At 37.8% G+C, this 21374-nt stretch overlaps 1 protein-coding gene across 3 annotated transcripts in view; it reads right to left on the bottom strand.

The window, feature by feature from the left end:
- Nucleotides 1-66: 66 nt before the first annotated feature.
- ncoa1 (nuclear receptor coactivator 1) overlaps nt 67-21374 on the bottom strand; it is a 67534-nt gene continuing 46226 nt past the window's right edge. For 2 of the 3 annotated variants that reach the window (XM_058754925.1, XM_058754926.1), the window contains 13 exons: nt 19976-20116; nt 17233-17380; nt 16147-17125; nt 14886-15051; nt 14605-14787; nt 14382-14502; nt 9660-9831; nt 9063-9365; nt 8743-8841; nt 5849-6245; nt 5576-5750; nt 5285-5471; nt 67-2404 (listed from right to left, as the gene is read on the bottom strand). In XM_058754925.1, the coding sequence (XP_058610908.1) occupies nt 2237-2404; nt 5285-5471; nt 5576-5750; nt 5849-6245; nt 8743-8841; nt 9063-9365; nt 9660-9831; nt 14382-14502; nt 14605-14787; nt 14886-15051; nt 16147-17125; nt 17233-17380; nt 19976-20116 (3239 nt within the window). In that variant the 3' untranslated portion in view covers nt 67-2236. The remainder of the gene's footprint in view (nt 2405-5284; nt 5472-5575; nt 5751-5848; nt 6246-8742; nt 8842-9062; nt 9366-9659; nt 9832-14381; nt 14503-14604; nt 14788-14885; nt 15052-16146; nt 17126-17232; nt 17381-19975; nt 20117-21374) is intronic. The other variant, XM_058754927.1, reaches the window with a different exon arrangement.

The raw sequence follows: 21374 nt of genomic DNA, 5'->3' as shown, positions 1-21374 counted from the left end.
CTCAAAAAGAACAAAAAAAAATAAATGGAAGCAAGTAGTTATTACCACAAACTCGGAGCACTACATTTTGTTGATTCTGAACAGATACATATTCACATTTATCTGTTATATACACAATACTTTGATAATCCAGGTTCTGAATAGTTCTATTGTACCTTGATGTTGTGTACTGACTGTGAGAGCCGTTATAAACGAGAAAACAAAACAATAAAAACATCATTAATAGGCGCTGTTTGCTAGTTTGGTATATTTGGCATAAACACGGTAGTGATGACAGGTAGGGTTCATTAAATGAATCTTATCCACTGCATAAAAACCATTTTATCTATACAGGAATGCCTGTTCCCCAAAGAGGAGGGCAGAAATTATTAATTACGACATCTGTGTTTTTTCGTTGAGCCAAAAATGTGAAAAAACACAGACCGACCTTCTGTAAATGTTATGTATTTGTCAATTCATCTCGCTTTTTGTAATGTCTATGTACATTTATATATAGCAAAAAGTGGCTCGATCTCAACAGTACATACTGCCGGCTGAATTTCATAGACGAATGAGAATCTGCTTCACGAAATTTGACTTTTTTTTTTAATTTACCGGTAAGGACAATCTAAGCTGGTGTAGCATTGGAGAAAAAGAGCCATTCTTTGTATACAGAGCACACACACAAAGACACGGCACTTAAACTCCACGAAGTGAGTCACGAACAAAAGAACACTGTTAATTAAAGGAGAACGAAAATACGTGAGAGGAGAGATGGTCGCGCATGCAACACGATTTTGAGCTGTGCTCCAATTATGTCACACGATTTGTGAAATACCTCATGCTCACATGGTGAGACATCAATTTCGCCCACAGCGAGTCTTTTTGTGGGCGTGTCAATTTAATATAAAAAGAATTTGGTTTTCCATTTGTACGTTTCATGTAAACTAGCGAATGTTTAGGTTCGAATCGATCGGGGATGACTAGTAGGTAAATGAACAAAGGATAATGCTGATGAACAGTGTCTGACTGGGCAACAGTAGTCTCATGAGCAGTCAAAGAGCTGGAGAATGCAGCTGACGGTGCGGACGTTGCGCAAAACAACACCTCTCTCCTCCAGTCGGGAGAGAGCACCTGTGGTTTTGAAGAGCATCCTTGAAACACTCAACTGTATAATGAAAATCAATGTACAATCTACATTTTCGCACCGGCGTGCAATGCAACAGAGGGTTTGTAACATTTACTGGGGTGTTCGATAACCAATATCAATTGTAAAAATTAAAGTCTCTCTCATCTCGATACATGAGAGCGCGCGAGACCCCCCCCCGGATGATTACTTTTTGAAATAACAAAGAGTGACATTACAGATTCTCAAAGCCGTTAAAAAGGAACTGGTGTTAAGTTGATGCGTTCGAAACAAGAGTTGCCTGTAATTTGATGATGTTTCGGTTTTAAAGGAAATTACAAAGTGTGAGCTTGTCCCAACTTTGTCCGTTTGTGCTGTACAATAATACCAACCTGCACAACACGTCACCGCAAACAACACTGATAGGCTGAGTTGACCCTAAGTGGCTCGTATTCACAGCTGCTGAGGGGGGGAAATGTGTAGGACATTGTTAAAAAAAACGTCTGCTGTTTCAAAACAGTGTTGCCAGGAAAGCCTGCAGCAGACAGATACGCACTACAGAGCAGTCTCCCATCCTGGCGATGCTTGTTCTGAAAATGACAACAGAAAAACAAACGAACAAAAGAAAAAAAAAAAAGAAAAAAAAAAGGCAACAAACAGAACAGACTAACAAATAAAAAGAGGTGGGAAATTCCTCCCATCATCAGGCACTGCTGAGGAGAGCCTATCAGTCACAGATCCAGCTGAAACTGAGCAATATACCATGAACATAGCAACACAGCCTGCCCCAGTTTCCAATCCGACCAATCCGAGCTTAGCTGCTGCGCTGCTCTCCAAGAAGCACTGCAACGTTGGCCTGACCGACAGGACGTGTAGCCGGCTGAAGCAGCAGGTCCTTTTTTTTTTCTTTTTTTTTTTACAGACTTGGCAAATTCTGGAACGTGATCTTTTCTCCTTTCCGGAAACAGACGTTTAAAAAGGTGACCAGGAATGAGCACTTTGTTGAACGGCTATGAAACCTCACAAGCCTGGGCCCAGACACCGACCCTGCAGATATACTGTATAGAAACCAAAGGTGAAGAATAAAAATCTCTACATGTGGAGACAGCCCTCTGGCAGACGGTGGGCGGCTCACTCGGTCAGGAGCTGCTGGAGGAGGCTCTTCTGCTGAGACTGGGCTGTGGGGGTCCCGCTTGGGCCCTTCTGGGACCCGATGGGCCCCGACTGGTTAAGGTAGGAGTCACTGCCCACCAGGTTTACCGTGCACTGGACATCAGCGAACACCTGAACCTGCTGTACCTGAGAAATGGGAATGAATGGAAAAGGGAAACACCGTCATTTAAAAAAAAAAAAAAAAAAGAAATTAATACTTTTATTCAGCAAGGATGCTTTAAATTGAACAAAACTGACAGTTAACTTTTATAACATTACAAATAATTACTTAAAAATTATTCTTTTTAACTTTCTATTCATCAGAATCCTGAAAAAAATGTCATGGTTTCCACAAAAATGTTAAGCAGTCCAACAGTTTTAAACATCGATGATAATAAGACATGATTTTGAGCACCAAATAAGCATATTAGAATGATTTCTGAAGGATCATGTGACACTGAATACTGGCTATTGATAATTCAGCATTGTCATTAGATGAATAAATTACATCTTAAAAATTAAATTAAATAAATTAAAATCTAACAAAAACTATAATAGTATATCAATTGGGGGAAGTCGTGGCCTTAGAGAGTCGGACTCGTAATCCAAAGGTTGCGAGTTCGAGTCTCGGGCCGGCAGGAATTGTAGTTGGGGGAGTGATTGTACAGCGCTCTCTCCACCCCACGACTGAGGTGCCCTTGAGCAAGGCACCGAACCCCCAACTGCCACAGCATAAATGGCTGCCCACTGCACCGGGTGTGTGTTCACTGCTGTGTGTGCGCTTTGGATGGGTTAAATGCAGAGCACGGATTCCCAGTATGGGTCACCATACTTAGCCGTATGTCACTTTCACTGTACTAAAATAACAGTGGTAGTGTAGTTTACACAAAATTGTGCTCTTTTTCATGCAATTACAATGAATGGGGACTAAAACTTTCAAGCTTCAATAAATAAAAAAAAAAAAAACATACTTCTACACAGATTTAAAAATGACATGACAGAATTTAAGACCATTTTTAAGACCTGCACAAATAAAATTAATACAATATGTGCAGGGTAGGGCAATGCCTATGTAAAATGAATGTAAAACGCATGATTTACAGTTCAGATAGAAGTTTTCACAAAACAAAAAGTTTTATAAAATTATACACTTCACATTTCAGCCTTTAAACCATTTTTTAAGAAAATGGATGAGTCAAAAGTATTCATTATTATTTTAATTTAAACAATTATCAATAAATTATTATATTAATTAAATAACATAGAAACACATTTTACTGTTTAGATTTTTATAATGAATTATCTCCTTATCGATCCACCAGTTCACATTTACAGATTTGCGTGTTTGCAGGGTAAAAACATGGGTCGAGTTTTGCATTGGTCTGAACAAAAACAACCCAATGTTCCTGCAATACTGGAGGCTGCAGTTCTAGGACTGCATAGGACCCTATTTTTTGGGACAGCACCATCTATTCAAACAGAGGAGACCTGATTCAAACATCAAACAAACAGATGCAAACAAACAGCACATCAGATGTGAAGCGCTGCAGCTAATTAACTGATGTCTCACACAGACACAAGTCTTCTTTCCAAGAAAACTGAATTTTAAACCAGAATATATTGAATTTATTGAAATAAATTAGGTTAAATATTTCAAGAGGGTTACCAACGGGTATGTTTAGGGCTAGGAGTTGGTTAGGACAATAATTAAGTGTATACAATTAAATAAGTACATAATTCCTTAAAAATAATAATATACAGAATTGAATAGCAAGTGCTATAAAATAGTATGAGCCACTAATATTTAGTCATTTAGCAGATGCTTTTATCCAAAGCGACTTATAAATGAGGACAATGGAAGCAATCAAAATCAACAAAATAGCAACGATATGCAAGTGATATAACAAGTCTCATTTAGCCTAACGCAGTACACGTAGCAAGAGATTTTCTTTAAATTATATAATAAATAAAAAGAATAGAAAAAGAATATAGCAAATTAGTGTTAGAGGCCTTTTTTGCTTTTGTTAATTGTATATTAAATAAAAAGAAAACAAATATAATACAAAAATATTAGAAAAGCTAGTGTGCAAGTTTTTTTTTTTTTTTTAAAGAATAGAATTAGAATAGAGAGAGGTGTGACATTCTTCATTCTCTCTTACATTCTTTTTGGGTCATTAAAAATTAATCTTGCTGCCGCGTTCTGGATTAATTGTAAAGGTTTGATAGGACTGGCCGGAAGACCTGACATAATACATACATACAAAAAAATAAATAAATAAAATAAAATAAATGAAAAACAAACAAACAAAAAAACTATAGGGTCCTAGAAATCCAGTTCTGAAACTACAGCCTCTGATATTGCAGGAATACCCTACTCACAACAGCCTTATTATTGAACATGCACATTCATTCTCTGCCAGCAGGAGGCCTTTCGAACTGTTTCCGCGGTAATTTACATTTACATTTAGTCATTTTGCAGACGCTTTTATCCAAAGCGACTTACAATTTGGGGAACACATGAAGCGATTCATCTTGAAGAGGCAATTCGACAAAGGAAGTGCTTGTAACACCAAGTCTCAGGCATTGTTTAAATAAGTACAAGCTAGCAAGGGAAGGAATAAATTTTTTTTTTTATGTGTAGGTTGAAGTCAAGTAGTGTCGAAAGAGATGAGTTTTCAGCTGTTGCTTGAAGATTGACAGGGATCCAGTTCTCCGAATATGGGTGGGAAGATCATTCCACCAGCCAGGTAATGGCAGAGCACAAAGCAGCTCAGCACTGGACTTTGAAAAGTGCAGCGCTCATATTTATTTATAGCCTTTTGAAGTTTAATTGTCACATTAAGCTGTATTGCAATTCTGGTCTGTACCCAAATTTAAGACCTCTTTAAATCATAAAGACTTTCTTGTACAATTTAAGATTTTTTATGACCTTAAATTTGATAAAGTAAATTTAAGACTTAAGACTTTTTAAGGACCTGAAATGTTTTTTTCTCAGATATCTCAAAAAATAACCAATGACCATCTTACCTGATCATTACACATTGAAGTGACGTTGCCAAGGTTATTGTTGCCCATTCCGACAGATGGTCCAATAGGAGGTAGAGTGCTCACCGCTCCTGACCCTCCAGCCATTGACACGGTGATGCTCATGTTGTTATACACGCCTTGCTGCCCAAAGCTCTGAGAGACAGGTTGGCCTGCCTGGTTATACATACTGATACAAAACAAGAAGATATGGTTTAAATGAAGATTAATACACATAAAAACAAATTGCAAACAGTTTTGTGACCTTTTGGTGACTGATATCATATACCATACCTGTTGTTGCCCATGGCCCCTTGCTGCCAGGTCTTTATGTCAGGTGACTGATAACCAGGTGGAGGCTGCGCTTGCTGGAGCAGAGGACTCTGGGAGGTGGAGTTCTGAGGTGAAAGCAGGGGGCTGGTCGGACTAAGCTCAGGAGCGAAGGATGGATCTGCTTGCTGGATCATGCCTGTGAGAGACAAGTTGTACATGGGCTCTTTTAGGAATTATGACAGAAGCATTAAAACCCTGGTGAGGATAAATCAGTAGCTTACAAATGAGACATACCAGACCCCCCAAATTGCTGGAAAATCCCTTGCTGAACAGGAGTGTTCACAGGCCCCCCAAACTGCCCTTGAATGCTTCCCATAATGCCTTGGTTTCCCATGCCCCCCCTGGCAGGCAGCTTGGGGTCCAGAGGTCCTCCCATGGGGTTAAAATGGCTCGGGGAGGTAGGGGTGTTTCCAGGCACAGCGTTGTAGCCTGGAGGAAATCCAAACTGCTGCTGCTGTGGTGGCGGCTGTTGCTGTTGGGGGCCCTTAGGAACTCGCTGAGCCCCCAGAGGTCCTGTGTTCATCCCCTGCCTCATCAGCATGACCTTCTGCTGCAGAAGCTGCCGCTGGCGGTGCTGGAAACTATAAAGCTCCCGTTGCCGCTGAGCCATCATCTGAGCGTTGAGCGGAGGCTGTGAGAGAGAAGACGGGGCTTTCAGTTTCATACAGAAAAACAAATCATGATTGTGAAAGTAAAAATGCACAGATGCATCAGTTTGACACTGAAAAAGTCTCCTGTACAACAACAACAACAATAATGTTTACATTTTTATAAAAACACATTGCTCTTGTAAATGTATATAAAACAATAAATAATACTAATAATATTATTTTTCTATCACAGAAAGTAGTATCTGCCGATCCGATCACTGATACCGATCTTTTTATCATGTAGAATTATTTATAGTGATGATCCAATCAAGATTTTTAGACATTTATTCAGGGCCAGAATTTCATTTTTGAAAATGAATTCCCCTCTTAGGTAGCTCTTGTGAGAGAGGATTTTTTAATTTGAGGGGTGGAGGGCATTTTTCAAAAATATATTAGTTATCTCACCTAAACCGTTATCATGCACTGCATTTTTGTTTTGACAATCGTGCAATTGTTGCACAATAGTTTACACACAGCACAAGCCTGATTTCATGAGCTGTATGTGAGATGGGCCTTTTACACCAGGTTCACACTTACTCTGTTTGCAGTGCGTATACATGTGCAGTACGTAAGCGGTGCAGAAGCTGCACTGATTGCACTGTAAAAAAATCCAACTTTCGAAATGTTCTACTAACCAATGTTCATTAGATTAACTAAAGTTTTTAAGTTGTCGGTTGTTAGTTGTAAGTTGATTGTGTTAGGTTGCCTTATTTTTTTTGAGTTAGGTCAACTTGTTTTTTTTTTTGTTTTTTTAGTGTGTGCTTTCACATGGGTGTCTGCTCTTGATCCATGGCTGTTTACTACAAACACAACATTTATCCATTATTTTGTGATTCTTTTTTACACAGTACAGCAATACAATCTTTTAATGTGTTTAAATGCAATAAATATAAGAAACACATTATTCAATGCTTTTTACTTTTGCATTTACTTCTAGATTTTAGATATTAAGTTGCTCAAGCAAGTGACAAAACATTTAAACTACTTTTCTTACATTATCACAAACATTCTAAATTAAAATTTACCATTGACAGAAAGTCAGCTCTACTGCCTTTTGTTTGGCGTCTAAATCTTTTACAAGCAATCCTGCAGTTCATAAAGAACAATGCGCTGTCACTTTAATTCAGCGCGTGCAGCAGAAACGAGTGCTGCACTGCTGACGCATGCACTGCCGGACCGCAACCGTGTGCATTATGAACACTCTAATCCAATGGTTTTTAAACTTATTCCTGGGGACCCACAGCTCTGCACATTTTGCATGTCTCCCTAATTTACACACCTTATCAGCTCATTAGAAAAGAGCTCCATGAACTCAAATGAGTGTGTCAGATAAGGGAGACATGTAAAATGTGCAGAGCGGTGGGTCCCAAGGAACAGGATTGAAAACCACTGCTCTAATCCGTTAACATGAGCACGGAATAAATACACACCGCATACGCAATGCAAACGGTGTGTGTGTGTGAGGACCTGCATGGCATTATGTGTGTGCGCTGCGATTGTGCATGAGTGCAGTCTCCGGGAGAGCGTGCGACCGCTGAATGGTTTAAACTCTGGCAAGAACTAAAAAGAAATTCAATTTATAAACTTTAATGACGATGCGACACTGCTTCGATTGTGCAAGTGACAATTCCTGTCAACTGTGCAGCGTGCAGCTCGCTATAGTGCAGACGCGATGTGATTTGAAGCCATTTGCGCATTTTGAGAGAGAGCGTGCGGTGATTCACTCACACTGTTTGTGAAATTATGTCTCACAGAAACTTTTCAAATTACTTTGCAAGTTATTTAATTAAGAAATATGAATTGTACAAAATTATAATTATTTCACCCGCGCCGGACAGAGTCAGATGGTGCCGCTACATGTCCTGTCAATCCTCCCACGGCAGGCTTGAGATCAGTTTTTTGAGATCGGCCTTTTTAGAGACCGCCAATCAAACATCCCAATGCGATTATCAGCTGATAGTGATCGGTAATCAATCGGAGCACCCCTAATAATAATAATAATAATAATAATTAGATTTTTATTAATATATAAAAAATAGAAATGTATAAACTAATATATATGTATAAAATAAAAAAAATTATTATAATAATAATAATAAATAATACTATCAATGCTATTCAAAATATTTATAAAAAATAATGTGTATAATTTAGCTTTAAAATTAATAAATAAACACATATACATACATACATATATATGTATATGTATATATATGTATATGTGTATGTATGTATGTATGCATGTATGTATATATATATATATATATAAAAATAAATATAAACACAAACAAACAGCAATGGTTGTATCATCAGCATACTAAAAAAAAAAAAAGAACCATACCAAAACTAATCAAATCAAACTGAATTGTGACCAAGATTCAAATCTAAGATCTTAATCAAATCAAACCATTGTCAGAGCAAATGCTTACACCCCTATAAATGACATTCAGAATTTGTCTCGGTGCATGTGACGCTAACCTGAGAGGGCATCTGAGGCTGCTGCATGCCCTGACGCATCCCCATGGCAACATGCCCCCCTTGTGGGAACTGGCCCATGGCCGCAAGCCTGTTCTGGAGCTGATGGAGAGAGGAGATATATCACCACTAAACAAGTGCAACTAATCACACGTTCGCTCAGCAGCTGCACTTGACAAAAGAATAGGTTAGTTCCACAGCATGTTATTTGAAAGGGTGAAATCAAAAGCATTCACTGGATCCGTTACATAGCACATGAAAATCCAAAGAAGTTGTGCGTTCACATTTATTATTACACAATGAAGTGAAAGCTGAAGCTCTACCTGCTGCGGGCCTTGCAAACGTTGCTGGAGCTGGAGTCTCAGCTGGTTGGGAGGTAGCCGCAGCTGGTTGGGCACACCAGGAGCTCGATTCATGCCGGGCCGCACCGTCATGCCCACGTTGCCTGGAAACGCCATCCGTGGGGCCCCGAAACTCATGCCCTGTGCTGTGCCCATCTCAGCAGGAAACTGTGAGGGTGAGGTGGGGAACTGAGAGGGGTAGCTGGGCAGCTTGGGGTCCATGGGTACAGGTTTTGGAGGTTGAGACTGAGGAAAGTTCTGGGTGACAGGTTCAAGGCATCCACTCTGTAGGAGAGACAGTAAACTGGTCAACCTTCAGACACACTGTTCTTGTTAAAGGTATGAGAAGAATGTTTTTTCTTTTTATCGCTTTATTTTTATTTTCTTGAAACAACACACACATAATGTCACAAAAATAGGTACTATACAGGAAAATAGAACACCAAACACCTTTAGCTGTAACACTGTACATGATTTTGGAGCCAAGAATATTAAAGCTTTATATTAGAACATCTCCCCCCTTCCTCCCTCCCAAAACAAACAAACAAACAAAAATAATGTTTTTCTAATAATACTAACTTGAACAATCTTGTCGATGCCCAACGCTCTGTCCAGCTCGGCCAACTCACTCTCGTCAGTGCGGCTCAAGAAAGTGACCAGCTGCTCCAGCAGGGCCTTCTCATCGTTACAGCCCTCGGGAGTGGTGGGCGGACACAGCATCTCATCCAGCGGACACGGAACACACTGCCTGCTTAGAGCATAGAAAAAAAAAAAAAAAGTAAAAAAGGTAATCTTCTATGATTCCGATCATGATAAAAAGAAAGGAACTTTGGGTAAGCGGCTGGCAATTCTACGTCATGTTGCACGGTTAACTGATTTGGCAGGCAAGTAGAATTTGGGTGAAAGTGCACATCTGCTTCCTTGTGACTGAAGATATATTTATAGCAGTAATTGTGACTGGAAATATAAATATTTCTATCTATTCTTGGGAGATGAGTCCAGTGTTGGGTAAGTTACTTTCAAAAAGTAATTAATTACTATTACATCATCAATATTGTATTTAAATTACTTTACTAATTACTCTGTCTGGAAAGTAGCGTAGTTACTCAATAAGTAACTTAATTATTCAAATCGTAATTAGGCTACATCTTAAAATCCCTACAAATCTTAATAGAAATTAAACTCTTTATTCTTTCAATTTGAGTCAAACATAGAATAGTTTAGCCTTTTAGCTTTAAAGCAACTGTAATACTTAAACATTTTTATAAAAAATGTAAACTACTTTGGTTAACAAACAGAAATACTCTGAAATATAGCTGCAAGCAGCGATTGTGGGGCCAAGCCCGTGAATGGGCTGTAGCGCGGCGCAGAGCGGAAAGAACAAAAACGGCAGAAACGGAACATACGTTGAAAAAGCAGATAGGTTCGGAAGCGCAGAAGTTCAAAAACGAACAGAAGTTCAGACGAGAACGAACAAGCGCGCGTTTCTGATTCAAGACGAATGCGCACGGAAGATGCAATGTCTGGAACAAAAGCAACGTCTGCACCACTTCTGTCCACAGTACCTCTTGGGGTCTGGGCACGTTCCACCCTGGATTCGAACCCATGACCTGATAGGTTCGGGGAGAGTGGCTTAGCAGAGCACGCAACTCGGTCGCTGCGGTATGATAGCTTACCGTGGACAGTTTAAGGTGTGAGAATGAGAATTTTTGAACTGGTGGTGGCACTATAGAGTCGGTTCTAAAGACCCCAAAGTTGGTCAGATGACTATTCACGACCATAACAACAAACTAATAGAACGTTATAAGCAAAAATGTGAATTTTTGGTAAATCACGACCCATAGGTGGCGCTGTTCCCAACTTTGGCATGGACCCTCAGATCATGGTGTTGACGAAGCGTACCAAGTTTCGTTTCGATTAATCAAAGTTTGGCTGAGATACAGCCTCTGAACCAATTTTGGGTCAACTACTGTAATGGGTGGAGTCTTAATGTAAGCTATTGAATTTGATCAGCATGAAGAGAGTAATCAAGTTTAATTTTTCTAGAACAAGGGGTTCATGAGTTATTACCATTTCAATGTTGAATTTTTGAACTTGAGGTGGCACTATAGAGTTGGTTCTAGAGACCCCAAAGTTGGTCAGATCTCTATTCATGGCTATCACTACAAAAGTAATCGAAAGTTATAAGCATATATGTGCATTCTTGGTATCTCAAGACCCATAGGTGGCGCTGTTCCCAAATTTGGCATATTTCCTCAGTTCATGGTGTCGATGAAGCGTACCAAGTTTTGTGTCAATTGATCAAACTTTGGTCGAGATACAGCCTCTGAAACAATTTTGGGTCGACCTCGTTAACTTCACAGCAAAATAACTTTTTTTTTTTTTCACTAGACGGTCAAAACAATCTGTTCAGTCATTTCTGTGCAGCTCAGTCTGAAGATCATCTGAGCCAAGTTTGGGAAGAATTGGACAGATTTTGAAGGAGGAGTAGCAATAAAACTGTTTTTCATTTAATTCAATATGGCTGACAGGTACATTAATGGAAAATGACAAATGAGACATCGTCACAATCGGCATAATCCAGGGAACAAAACGACATAAAAATTACACATTTTGGACAACATTTTCAAAAGTTCAAAAGCTTCAAAAGTGCTTTTGCAATAATTGTTATAGCTCTGGAGCACTAGGTGGCGCTGTTGTCATTTTTCCGGTGTACCTCAAGGACATCATGTTCATGATCACTACCGATTTTTGTGCAGATATGTCAAAATGGTTCAAAAGATATAGCAATTTATGACAAATTTCAAAATGTTTGACACGTGGTTCAGCCAGTCCTGGCAAAATTGATATAATTTGATTTGGCATGACCCAAGGAATCAATAGACACAAATATTATATTTTTCTGACTGACAGTTCAAAAGTTATAAGCGAAAATGTGAATTTTTGGTATGTCACAACCCATAGGTGGCGCTGTTCCCAACTTTGGCATGGATCCTCAGATCATGGTGTTAATGAAACGAACCAAGTTTCGTTTCGATTGATCAAAGTTTGGACGAGATACAGCCTCTGAACCAATTTTGGGTTGACTTTGTTAAGTTCACATCATCATAACTTTTGAACAAAGATGAATAAAAAAAATCTGTTCAGTCATTTCTGTGCGGCTCAGTCCAAAGATCATCTGAGCCAATTTTGGGAAGAATTGGACAGATTTTGAAGGAGGAGTAGCGAAAACAAAGAATACTGTACTTTTTAAAATGACTGCTACTGTAATGGATGGAGTCTTAATGTAAGCTATTGAATGTGATCAGCATGAAGAGAGTAATCATGTGTACTAAGTTTCATTTTTCTAGAATTAGGGGTTCAGGAGTTATTACCATTTTAATGTTGAATTTTTGAACTGGTGGTGGCGCTATAGAGTTGGTCCTAGAGACCCCAAACTTCGTCAGATCACAATTCTTGGCCATCACTACAAGTGTGCCAAATTTCATAATTTTCCTATGTTCCCTTCATAGGGCTGCCATAGACTCCCATTGGACGAAAATAAAATCATACAATTACAATAGGGGCTACAGCCCATTCTGGGCTTGGCCCCTAATTACAATAGGGGCTACAGCCCATTCTGGGCTTGGCCCCTAATAATAACAAAAAAGCTTAAGAAAAATTAAACAATACATTTCAGTTTGGCAAGATGTTCAGGAAAAGCCCAACTAGTAAAATCCGTTAACTAATGTAGGTAAGGTAAGAATAAATTACATAAATGATCTTCTCTGCTGAATAAAGCCGTGTCAGAGCGTGCTGTTCTTCTGAGGTAAATTCCTCATAGCAGGACATTAGACGAATCTTGATTTAAAAAAAAAAAAAAAAAATTTTTTATCTATTTTTTTGTACCTAGATGAGGGTGTTTGCACGCAGGTGACTGCATATAATGAGCTCAGATACAGGAAAGACTGTACCTCGCTTTAGTTTCATAAGGATTACATAATCAGAGAATATTCGTTTTCGATTCGAATTCGTTCAATTTAAAAGCAGACACTTCAAGTTTTCAGATACGGGAAAAACTGTACCTCGCTTTCATACGGATTACATAATCAGGAATATTTGTTTTTGATTTGAATTTGTTCATTTAAAAGTAGACACTTCAAGCTTTCAGATACGGGAAAAACTGTACCTCGCTTTCATACGGATTACACAATCAGAGAATATTCGTTTTCGATTTGAATTCGTTCATTTAAAAGTAGACACCCAAGCTTTCTATAGACATATTTCTCATGTCTCTATGTCACATATTCGCTGAGTTTGTGATGCGTAGAAAGTTGCTCACGGAGACCTAGACGGCAGAAAGTGCACCCTGTTTGTTTTGTTTATTTTGCAAAAGCACAATGTTTTGTTGTTATTGTCAGTGTACACAAATAAAATTAGGCCCTTTTTAGATTCGAATGATTTTAGTCTTATCTGTATCTGAGTATTTAAGGTTTCTCTGTGAATCAGGAAAAACTGAAAGCGAACACGCTGGTGCGCAGAGGGTTAAAGACACTGCAATTTAGATTTCAAATTCAATATTTGTATGTAACACAAGTACTTTATAAGTAACTAATTAAATTACCTAAAAATGAGCAGTAATCCCTTACTTTACACCCAACGCTGGATGAGACCAAACATTGCACCTGCTAATAGTTTATAAAATAACAATTACACATTGATATTAATCAGAGATTATTTACTTGAATGTTCTCAGCACATGTAAACACAAATGTAAAACTAAAACAAAAATAAAGGTAAATAGAAATATTTAACAAAAACAAATTCATAAATACAATATAGGCACATAAAATTACTAAAACTTAAAGAAAATATTAAAATAAAGGCCAATGAAAAATATCAATAAATACTATATCACATAAATATTACTAAAATAGCACTGCTACTTACTGTAGTTAAAAATATATATTTACTTTCACCTTTTTATGAGTTTCAACAAAGTCCCACAAGTCTTGTTTTTTTTTTGTTGGTTTTTTTTAAATAAATATCTATTATAATTATATTTTTAACAAAAATTCCACCACCCAAATTTTAAAGAAATGTTGGGATTTTTAAATAATTTGTCTAATTGTACATAGGTTCTTTTAGTTGTTAGCAACAACAATAAAACTAGGGTATACAATACATGTAAAAATGGACAGAAAAAAGAAGTTGCAACAAAATATAAATAAATAGTTATTGTAATATTAATCAAATTGTTTGGTTCATTTCTGTAGTCTAATTATGATCAAGAATTACTGTATGGCATTCATAAACACTCACTCTTGAGGAGAGGACAGAGGGGCCTGTGTCTGGTTACCCAAGCTGCTATCGAAGGCCATTGGTTCAACCAGGGACAAAGGCTGGAACTGCTGAGACTCAGGAAGCTCCAGTTTGGCAAGACCTGAATCAAAGGAGACAAAAAAATTGTTAACAGTCTTCTCCCCTTCGTTTACTAATCAAACTGTTTCTGTTTTCAAACATGGTGACACGTTCAATCCAGCACCTGTGTTGTTGTTGAAAGAGTTGAGGCTGGTTGGATTGGCAAAGGGGCTGCTGCTCTCCTTGGGTGGCTGAAACGGGTCTGTCTGCCCAAGATCCGGCACCTGGACCTGACCCTGGTTTGGTGTGGAGGGATCACAGAACTCAAAAGAGGATTGATTTGAGAGGTTTGATCCATCAGGGAATGCTACAGAGAGAGGTGGAGGAGGACAAAGCAGTTATTGAGGACTTAAGACAAATGAAATATTATGAATTTTATTATTACTCCAGTGGGACGGGCATCACCTTGGCTTGATGTTCCTGGTGACTCTCTCTTTACATTCAACCCGATGGAAAGGTTGTCCTCACTAGGCTGGACAAGCACTGGCTCCTCTACTGCTTTACCTCCCACAGAGTTTCTCAAAGTGGGCAAGAGCTGGTTCAAAGTGTCCAGATCGGTACTGGGAAACTGCTACTTATATAAACACACACACAGCGGTGTAGTGGAAATGAGAGCAAAGGTCATCAACATCAAAAGGAACACCAGAGCACAAGAAAGACAAAGTCCACACTTGATTGCCTCAAATCAACACATGGGTTTGAGAGTTTAAGAGTTTGATGCAATGCAGTGACTACCAATGGATATGAAGACATCAGAGTTTTGGAAAATTGAAAAAGATCAGGGTACTGTGAGCAATTACACTATTTAATATTGATATTTGCCCACATAAAGAAAATATAAAACTATTGCATGGAAAACCATGTCAGAAATTGTGGCCCTTGAAAATATCATTTGTGCACTGCTATAATGGCAAGCGATATTTTTATACTATATTTAATGCTACTCACAGTTTTTAAATAAAATTTAGTTAATATTTCTTCATGTCAAAATCAATCATTTTAGTCAGCTTTACTAATCTAAAATCTAATTTTACTTGACGAAAATGTGTAAAACTATTTCAAATGTTTTTAAAATTACCTTAAAACACATAGCAAGATTCAACAAAAACATCTTGACCTTGTTGTGAAAGCCTGAGCCTTCTGAAATAACAATATAATAAGTACACTATTGTAATACAATACTGTGAATTCTTTATGCTTTCTTCAGCATTTTTTAATTAAAATTGTTTAAGAATTGTCATGATGTGCATTTTTTTTTTTACCTCATTCTCATTACCACTTATGAAATAAAAAGAACCTTAAAAGAACAAATAGTCATTTTGGTGCTGAGATTAATTGTGAGTAGTAGTAAATTTCCATCAGCCAAACATCCTATTTGCAGTCAGATTTTCAAGTGAAAACACGAGCATTCAAAAGTTTGGGCTCAGCTGTTTTTAAAGAAATTAACACTTCAGCAAAAATTATTTAAATTGATCAAAACGTCATTTATAATATTGCAAAAAATCTATTTCATATAAATGTTGTTCTTTTGAACTATCTGTTGAACTTTGCAAAGTAACATAGTAACATGTACATAGAAAAAAGCTTAAAAATATATATATTTTCCCCCATAATGTATTTAGATTCATTCATTAAGTACAGAAAAATCAAATAAAGATGTAAATACCGGACTGGGCTTGTCACTGGATTGAGGCGAGCAAGGGACTGTAGACACGGTGGTGGTGGTGGCAGCAGCAGCAGAGCAGGGCACATTCTCTCTGCTCCCTTTCTTCTCTGCCTTCACCTTGACCGTATGGAGGCTGAGGGTGGCCGGAGGTGGCAAGTCCTCCAGGTCCTTTTCATCCGTATCCAAAAGGAAGCGTAGCAGCTGGTGGTCCTGGGGCTCCTTCCCATGTCCCCGTGCTATCAAGGCCGCGTTGGGACTGGTCGGAGGCTCTTTCTTGATGTCAGGCTCCTTACCCGCATCTGCAGGGCTGCTGTCCTGGAGCAGGCGGTGCAGAATCTTATGCCGCTCAGTCAGACTGCTGTGAGAAGCCGGACACTGTGCCACGGGCACGGGACGGGGTTGGGAGTCATGTTCGGTGGCACCATCCAAGAGCTGGTTAAGTTTGGGGTTGCCCACCGCAGAGGCCTTAGGCTCATCAGCGGATGTTTCTGGCGGTTTGGCCGGGGGCTGACGTACCGGGGAGCTGCTGGGGGTCGGAGTCTGTCTGGGGGGTAAGGGAGAGGGGAGAGAGAAACTGACACTGTCGCTGCCAGACTGCTGCCTGGTCAGTCCGCCAGCGGGCGAGTGGATGCCGGGCGCCGAGGGGGAAAAAGGATGGCCGGGCACACGTGGGCTGCTGGCCAAGCCCGGGCTGCCCCGTGGAGGTCGGGGCGACATGAATGAGGTAGGGGTGGCTGTGAGAGGGCTGCCAAGTGGAGAGGGGCTGCTGACCTGCTGGGAGGGCCCAACGCGGCTGGGCGTCAGGTAGCCTGGTGGAGTGGGTGTGGGGGGTCCAGGAGTGGCACAGGTGCCATTGCTGTTGTTGAGATGGAGGCTGAGGTCACTGGAGGGCTGCAGGGCAGGTGAGCGGGAAGGTGGGGCAGCAGGAGATGGAAGGCTGGGGGTAGTGTTTTCCTGAGAGCTAGCAGTGTTGTGTTCCCTAAAACACAAATTATATCCAAAAACAAAAGAATAATAATTATATATATATATATATATATATATATATTATGTGCTCATATAAATGCAACAGAAATCAACAGCTACCTGTCTATAGTGTGAATGCCCATGATGAAGGGCTGTACATCTGGGTTTGGGGGGCAGCAGAATTTGCAGCGTGTCTGCGCACTGAGGGACGTCCCGTCACTGAGTGTGAAATGGTACAGAGGACTGATGGCCGTGCCGTGGGTCATCACTGTCAACGCACACACACACACACAGAGCATAGAAAATTAGTTTGTTTTAGAGTCACCACATTTACAAATATCAACTTAGAGCCTCATTTGTTAACTATAATTGCCTTTTGCTAACTATAATTGTTTTCTAAATTTAGGATAAATCTAAATGTATGCTGCATACTGTTCAAAAGTTTGCTGTCAAAAATGAATACTTTCATTCAGCAATATACAATAATTTGATCAAAAGTAACATTTATAACTTTTGTTACAAAACATTTTTGTAACGTTATTTTTTTTTAAGAATCCTGAAAAAAATATCTATCACATTTCTACAAAAATATATAGCAGTACAGCTGTTTTCAACACTGATAAGAAGGAATGTTTTTAGCAACAAATTAGAATATCAGAATCATTTCTGAAGGTGACACTGAAGACTGGAGTAATGGCTGCTGAAAATTCAGATTTACCATCACAGGAATGCATAAAAATTATTATAATATATAAAAAAATAGAAAACCGTTATTTTAAATTATATTAAATAATATTATAAATATGATTCAATAATATTTCATAATATTACTGCATTTTGAACTGTAATGTATATCCTATATTCATAAATGTACATTTCTTTTTATAACCCTTTGAAGAAGGAAAATGACATGTTTGTTCTGTAAAACAGATAATAAAAAATAATTTTCAGGCAAATAAAAACTGCCTACTGGATTAAAACAATGCACAAATTGATCAGTTATCAAAATAACTGTTGGTTGCAGCTAGGGTTGCAAAATTTCGGGAATTTTCAAGACTAGAAACTTTCCATGGAAATTAATGGGAATAAACTGGAAATTTGCAAAATTGCAGGAACTGGGAACTGAGAACAAAATCTTGCAGCATAATCTTGGTTAAAACAACCAGATTTCATGCAATTTGAGTTTAATTTCTACTCTACACATTGCTCAATCGCATACAGCACACTGCTTACTGCAGGGCTATTGAGGACGCACATGAACTGTGCTTTCCTCCATTACATGCACAGATCATTTCTTAAATCCTGCACACAAAATATCATAATGTCCATCTTGGTAAGTATTCATATAAATTACATGAATATTACAAAACAATGTTTAAAACGTCCTTGTGCTGTGTGTAATATACTGTGCAACTAAATTAGGCTATTCCATATTAAAAACAAATACACTGACTGAACAAACATTTAGGTGAGAAAAATAAAACAAAAGTCTAAAAATGACCCTCCCCCACACACAATCCCCTCTAGTCACCTAAGAGGGGGATTCCCCTCCATTTTCTCTGAAGCCGCACTTGCTGCGTTTGAGCCCAAAGACTACATCTAAGTTTTGATATACTAAATATATTTTCAAGTTCAACTAGTTTAACTAGTAAATACCAAAAAGTGTTTATACAGTAGCTAGACAATTTATGAGGTATGTGCTATATAGCTCAAGCTGTGATGCTCCTTCTGCTAGCAAGTTTTCTGTTATCATACAGAAGTACAGTACTGGTTAAACGTTTGGACACATTACTATTGTTAATGTTTTTAAACATTGCATATCTTTTGCTCATCAAGCCTTCATTTATCTGATCAAAAATACAGAAAACATCCCAAAAACAGTAATATTGTGCAGTATTGCCGGTATTACAATTTAAAATAATGGTTTTCTGTTGTAATATACTTTAAAATATAATGTATTTCTGTGATGCAAAGCTGAATTTTGAACATCATTACTCCAGTCTTCAGTGTCACATGATTCTTCAGACATCATTCTAATATGCTTATTTATTATCAATTTTGGAACAGTTGTGCTGCTTAATATTTTTTATTATTATTACCTGTGATTCTTTTTTCCAGGAATCTTTGATGAATAGAGAATAAAAAAATATATATTTTTTTAATTTTATTTAATCATTTTAATTAAATTTATTTAAAATAGAAATCCTTTCTTAACAATACACTACCATTCAAAAGTTTGGGGTCAGCATCTGGGGTCATTCTCTTTTTTTTAAATAAATTAATACTTTTATTCAGCAAGGATGTGCTCAATTAATAAGTAGTAGTAAAGACATATATTGTTAGAAAAGATTTCTATTTTGAATAAACACTGTTCATAAGTTATATTCATCAATAAATCCTGAAAAAAGCATCACCGATTCCCCCCCCAAAAAATCCAAAAATGTCATTTTTAAAATGTGTATTAATTTGCATGCATGTGAGCCTATGATCAAACAAAATGTTTATATTTATGTTTGTATATGATACAGTTTTATAAATTTCCCCAGATTTCCAATTAATTCCCATAAATTCCCGTAAATTCCCATAAATTCCTGGTAAGTTTCAAACTTGGAATATTTCCAAAATTCTCCAGACGAGGTTCCCATGGAAAGTTTCCGGTAATTTTCCACCCCTTTTCAACCATATTGGGCAATTAGAACACCTTGAACGAGTGAATGAGGGTATGAATCAAAATGTGAGTGTAAATCATCAAATAAATCATAAATAGTCATTCTCTAGTTAAAGAAATGCAAGTTCACATCATTACTGCTCTAAAATGTCAAGTACTACTCAAAATGGATAGAACGGAGGTGAATGTGCTCACCGTCATGAAGCAGCTTCTTGGCATGGGAGGGCTCATTGCCCTGAGGCTGGAAGAATGCGTAGATGCACTTCCTGACCAGGTCCTCCCAACCTGGTCGGCCTGTGGCCCTCAGAGCACTCGTCTCAATAGAGATGATTTTCCCTGCATGCGCGCGCACACACACACACACAAATCAAACAACGGGAAAGATCATTAGATTCTGTAAACAGGACTTCACGTTCAAGAGGAGGAAGCTTTACAAATCACAGATTTAACAACAAACCGTTTTGTGCTTCCGTCTGCAAGAACAGTTTCGGTTTGCATGCTTGTTATTCTTCTCCAGCTGACTTTTTCTGCCACTGCTGATAAGGCTTTCAAGACTAGAGACACTACTTAGTTTCACCAACAATTCTGATTGTTGTAGGTTTTTTTTTTTTTTTTGTAGATTGTTGTACATTTTTTCTATTTAATTTTTAAAAAAATTGTTTTAGATTTTATATATATATATATATATATATATATATATATATATATACACACACACACACTTACTGACTCCATATATATATATATATATGTATACTTACTGACTCCAAACTACCACTCAAAAGTGTTTGGAGTCAGTAAGTCTTTGAAAGAAGCTTCTTATGCTCAGTAAGGCTGTAATTAAGTGATCAAAATACAATAAAACAGTAATATTGTGAAATATTACTACACTTTAAAATAACTGTTTTCTATGTAATTATATTTTGATTATATTTAATTATAATGTCTTTATTGTCACTTGTGATCAATTTAATATGCCCTGACTCAATAACAGCCTTAATTTCTTTAAAAAAACAAAAAAGAACTTTTGAACAGTAGTGTACTAAAGCTTTCTTTGAGGGAGAAAGTCATGTGTGTATTTATACAGGAATTACAGAAACAATGTGTCAGCTCAATGTACCTGTCGCTTGTTGATGTGACAATTTATTTATTTTTTTAAATGGAGTAGTTCAATAAAATGTAACTAAATGGTGTCTGGAGGTGCATTTTAAAAAGTGCTTATGATGAAAATTGTTATCATCTCAAGAATAAGATGCTGAAAAAACAGATGTATTGCAAAAGCACAATACCATCTAGAGTCTAACATGTTTACATTTACAGCAATTAAGACCATACAATTCAGAACATACTTGTGTCCATCTTTGTATAATCAGTAACAGTTTCTCTCAGATTTTCTAACTACAGTTTCTATTTAATTCATTTATCATTAATTTATTTCAGCTACAGCTATTTCAGCCACGTTTTTATGCTTTGCAATATTTGTTCTATTTTTACTTCAATATATTTGTCTTCGTTTTAGCCTATGACAATAACACTGCATGAGCTCTTACATGATGATAATGTGCCCAGATCAACAGGTCCTAGAAGCTGAGAT

This window comes from Onychostoma macrolepis, chromosome 20, assembly GCF_012432095.1.
Source record: "Onychostoma macrolepis isolate SWU-2019 chromosome 20, ASM1243209v1, whole genome shotgun sequence".
Taxonomy (NCBI): Eukaryota; Metazoa; Chordata; class Actinopteri; order Cypriniformes; family Cyprinidae; genus Onychostoma; species Onychostoma macrolepis.
The sequence above is the reverse complement of the archived record's forward strand: the minus strand, read 5'-3'. Positions and strand labels throughout refer to the sequence as shown.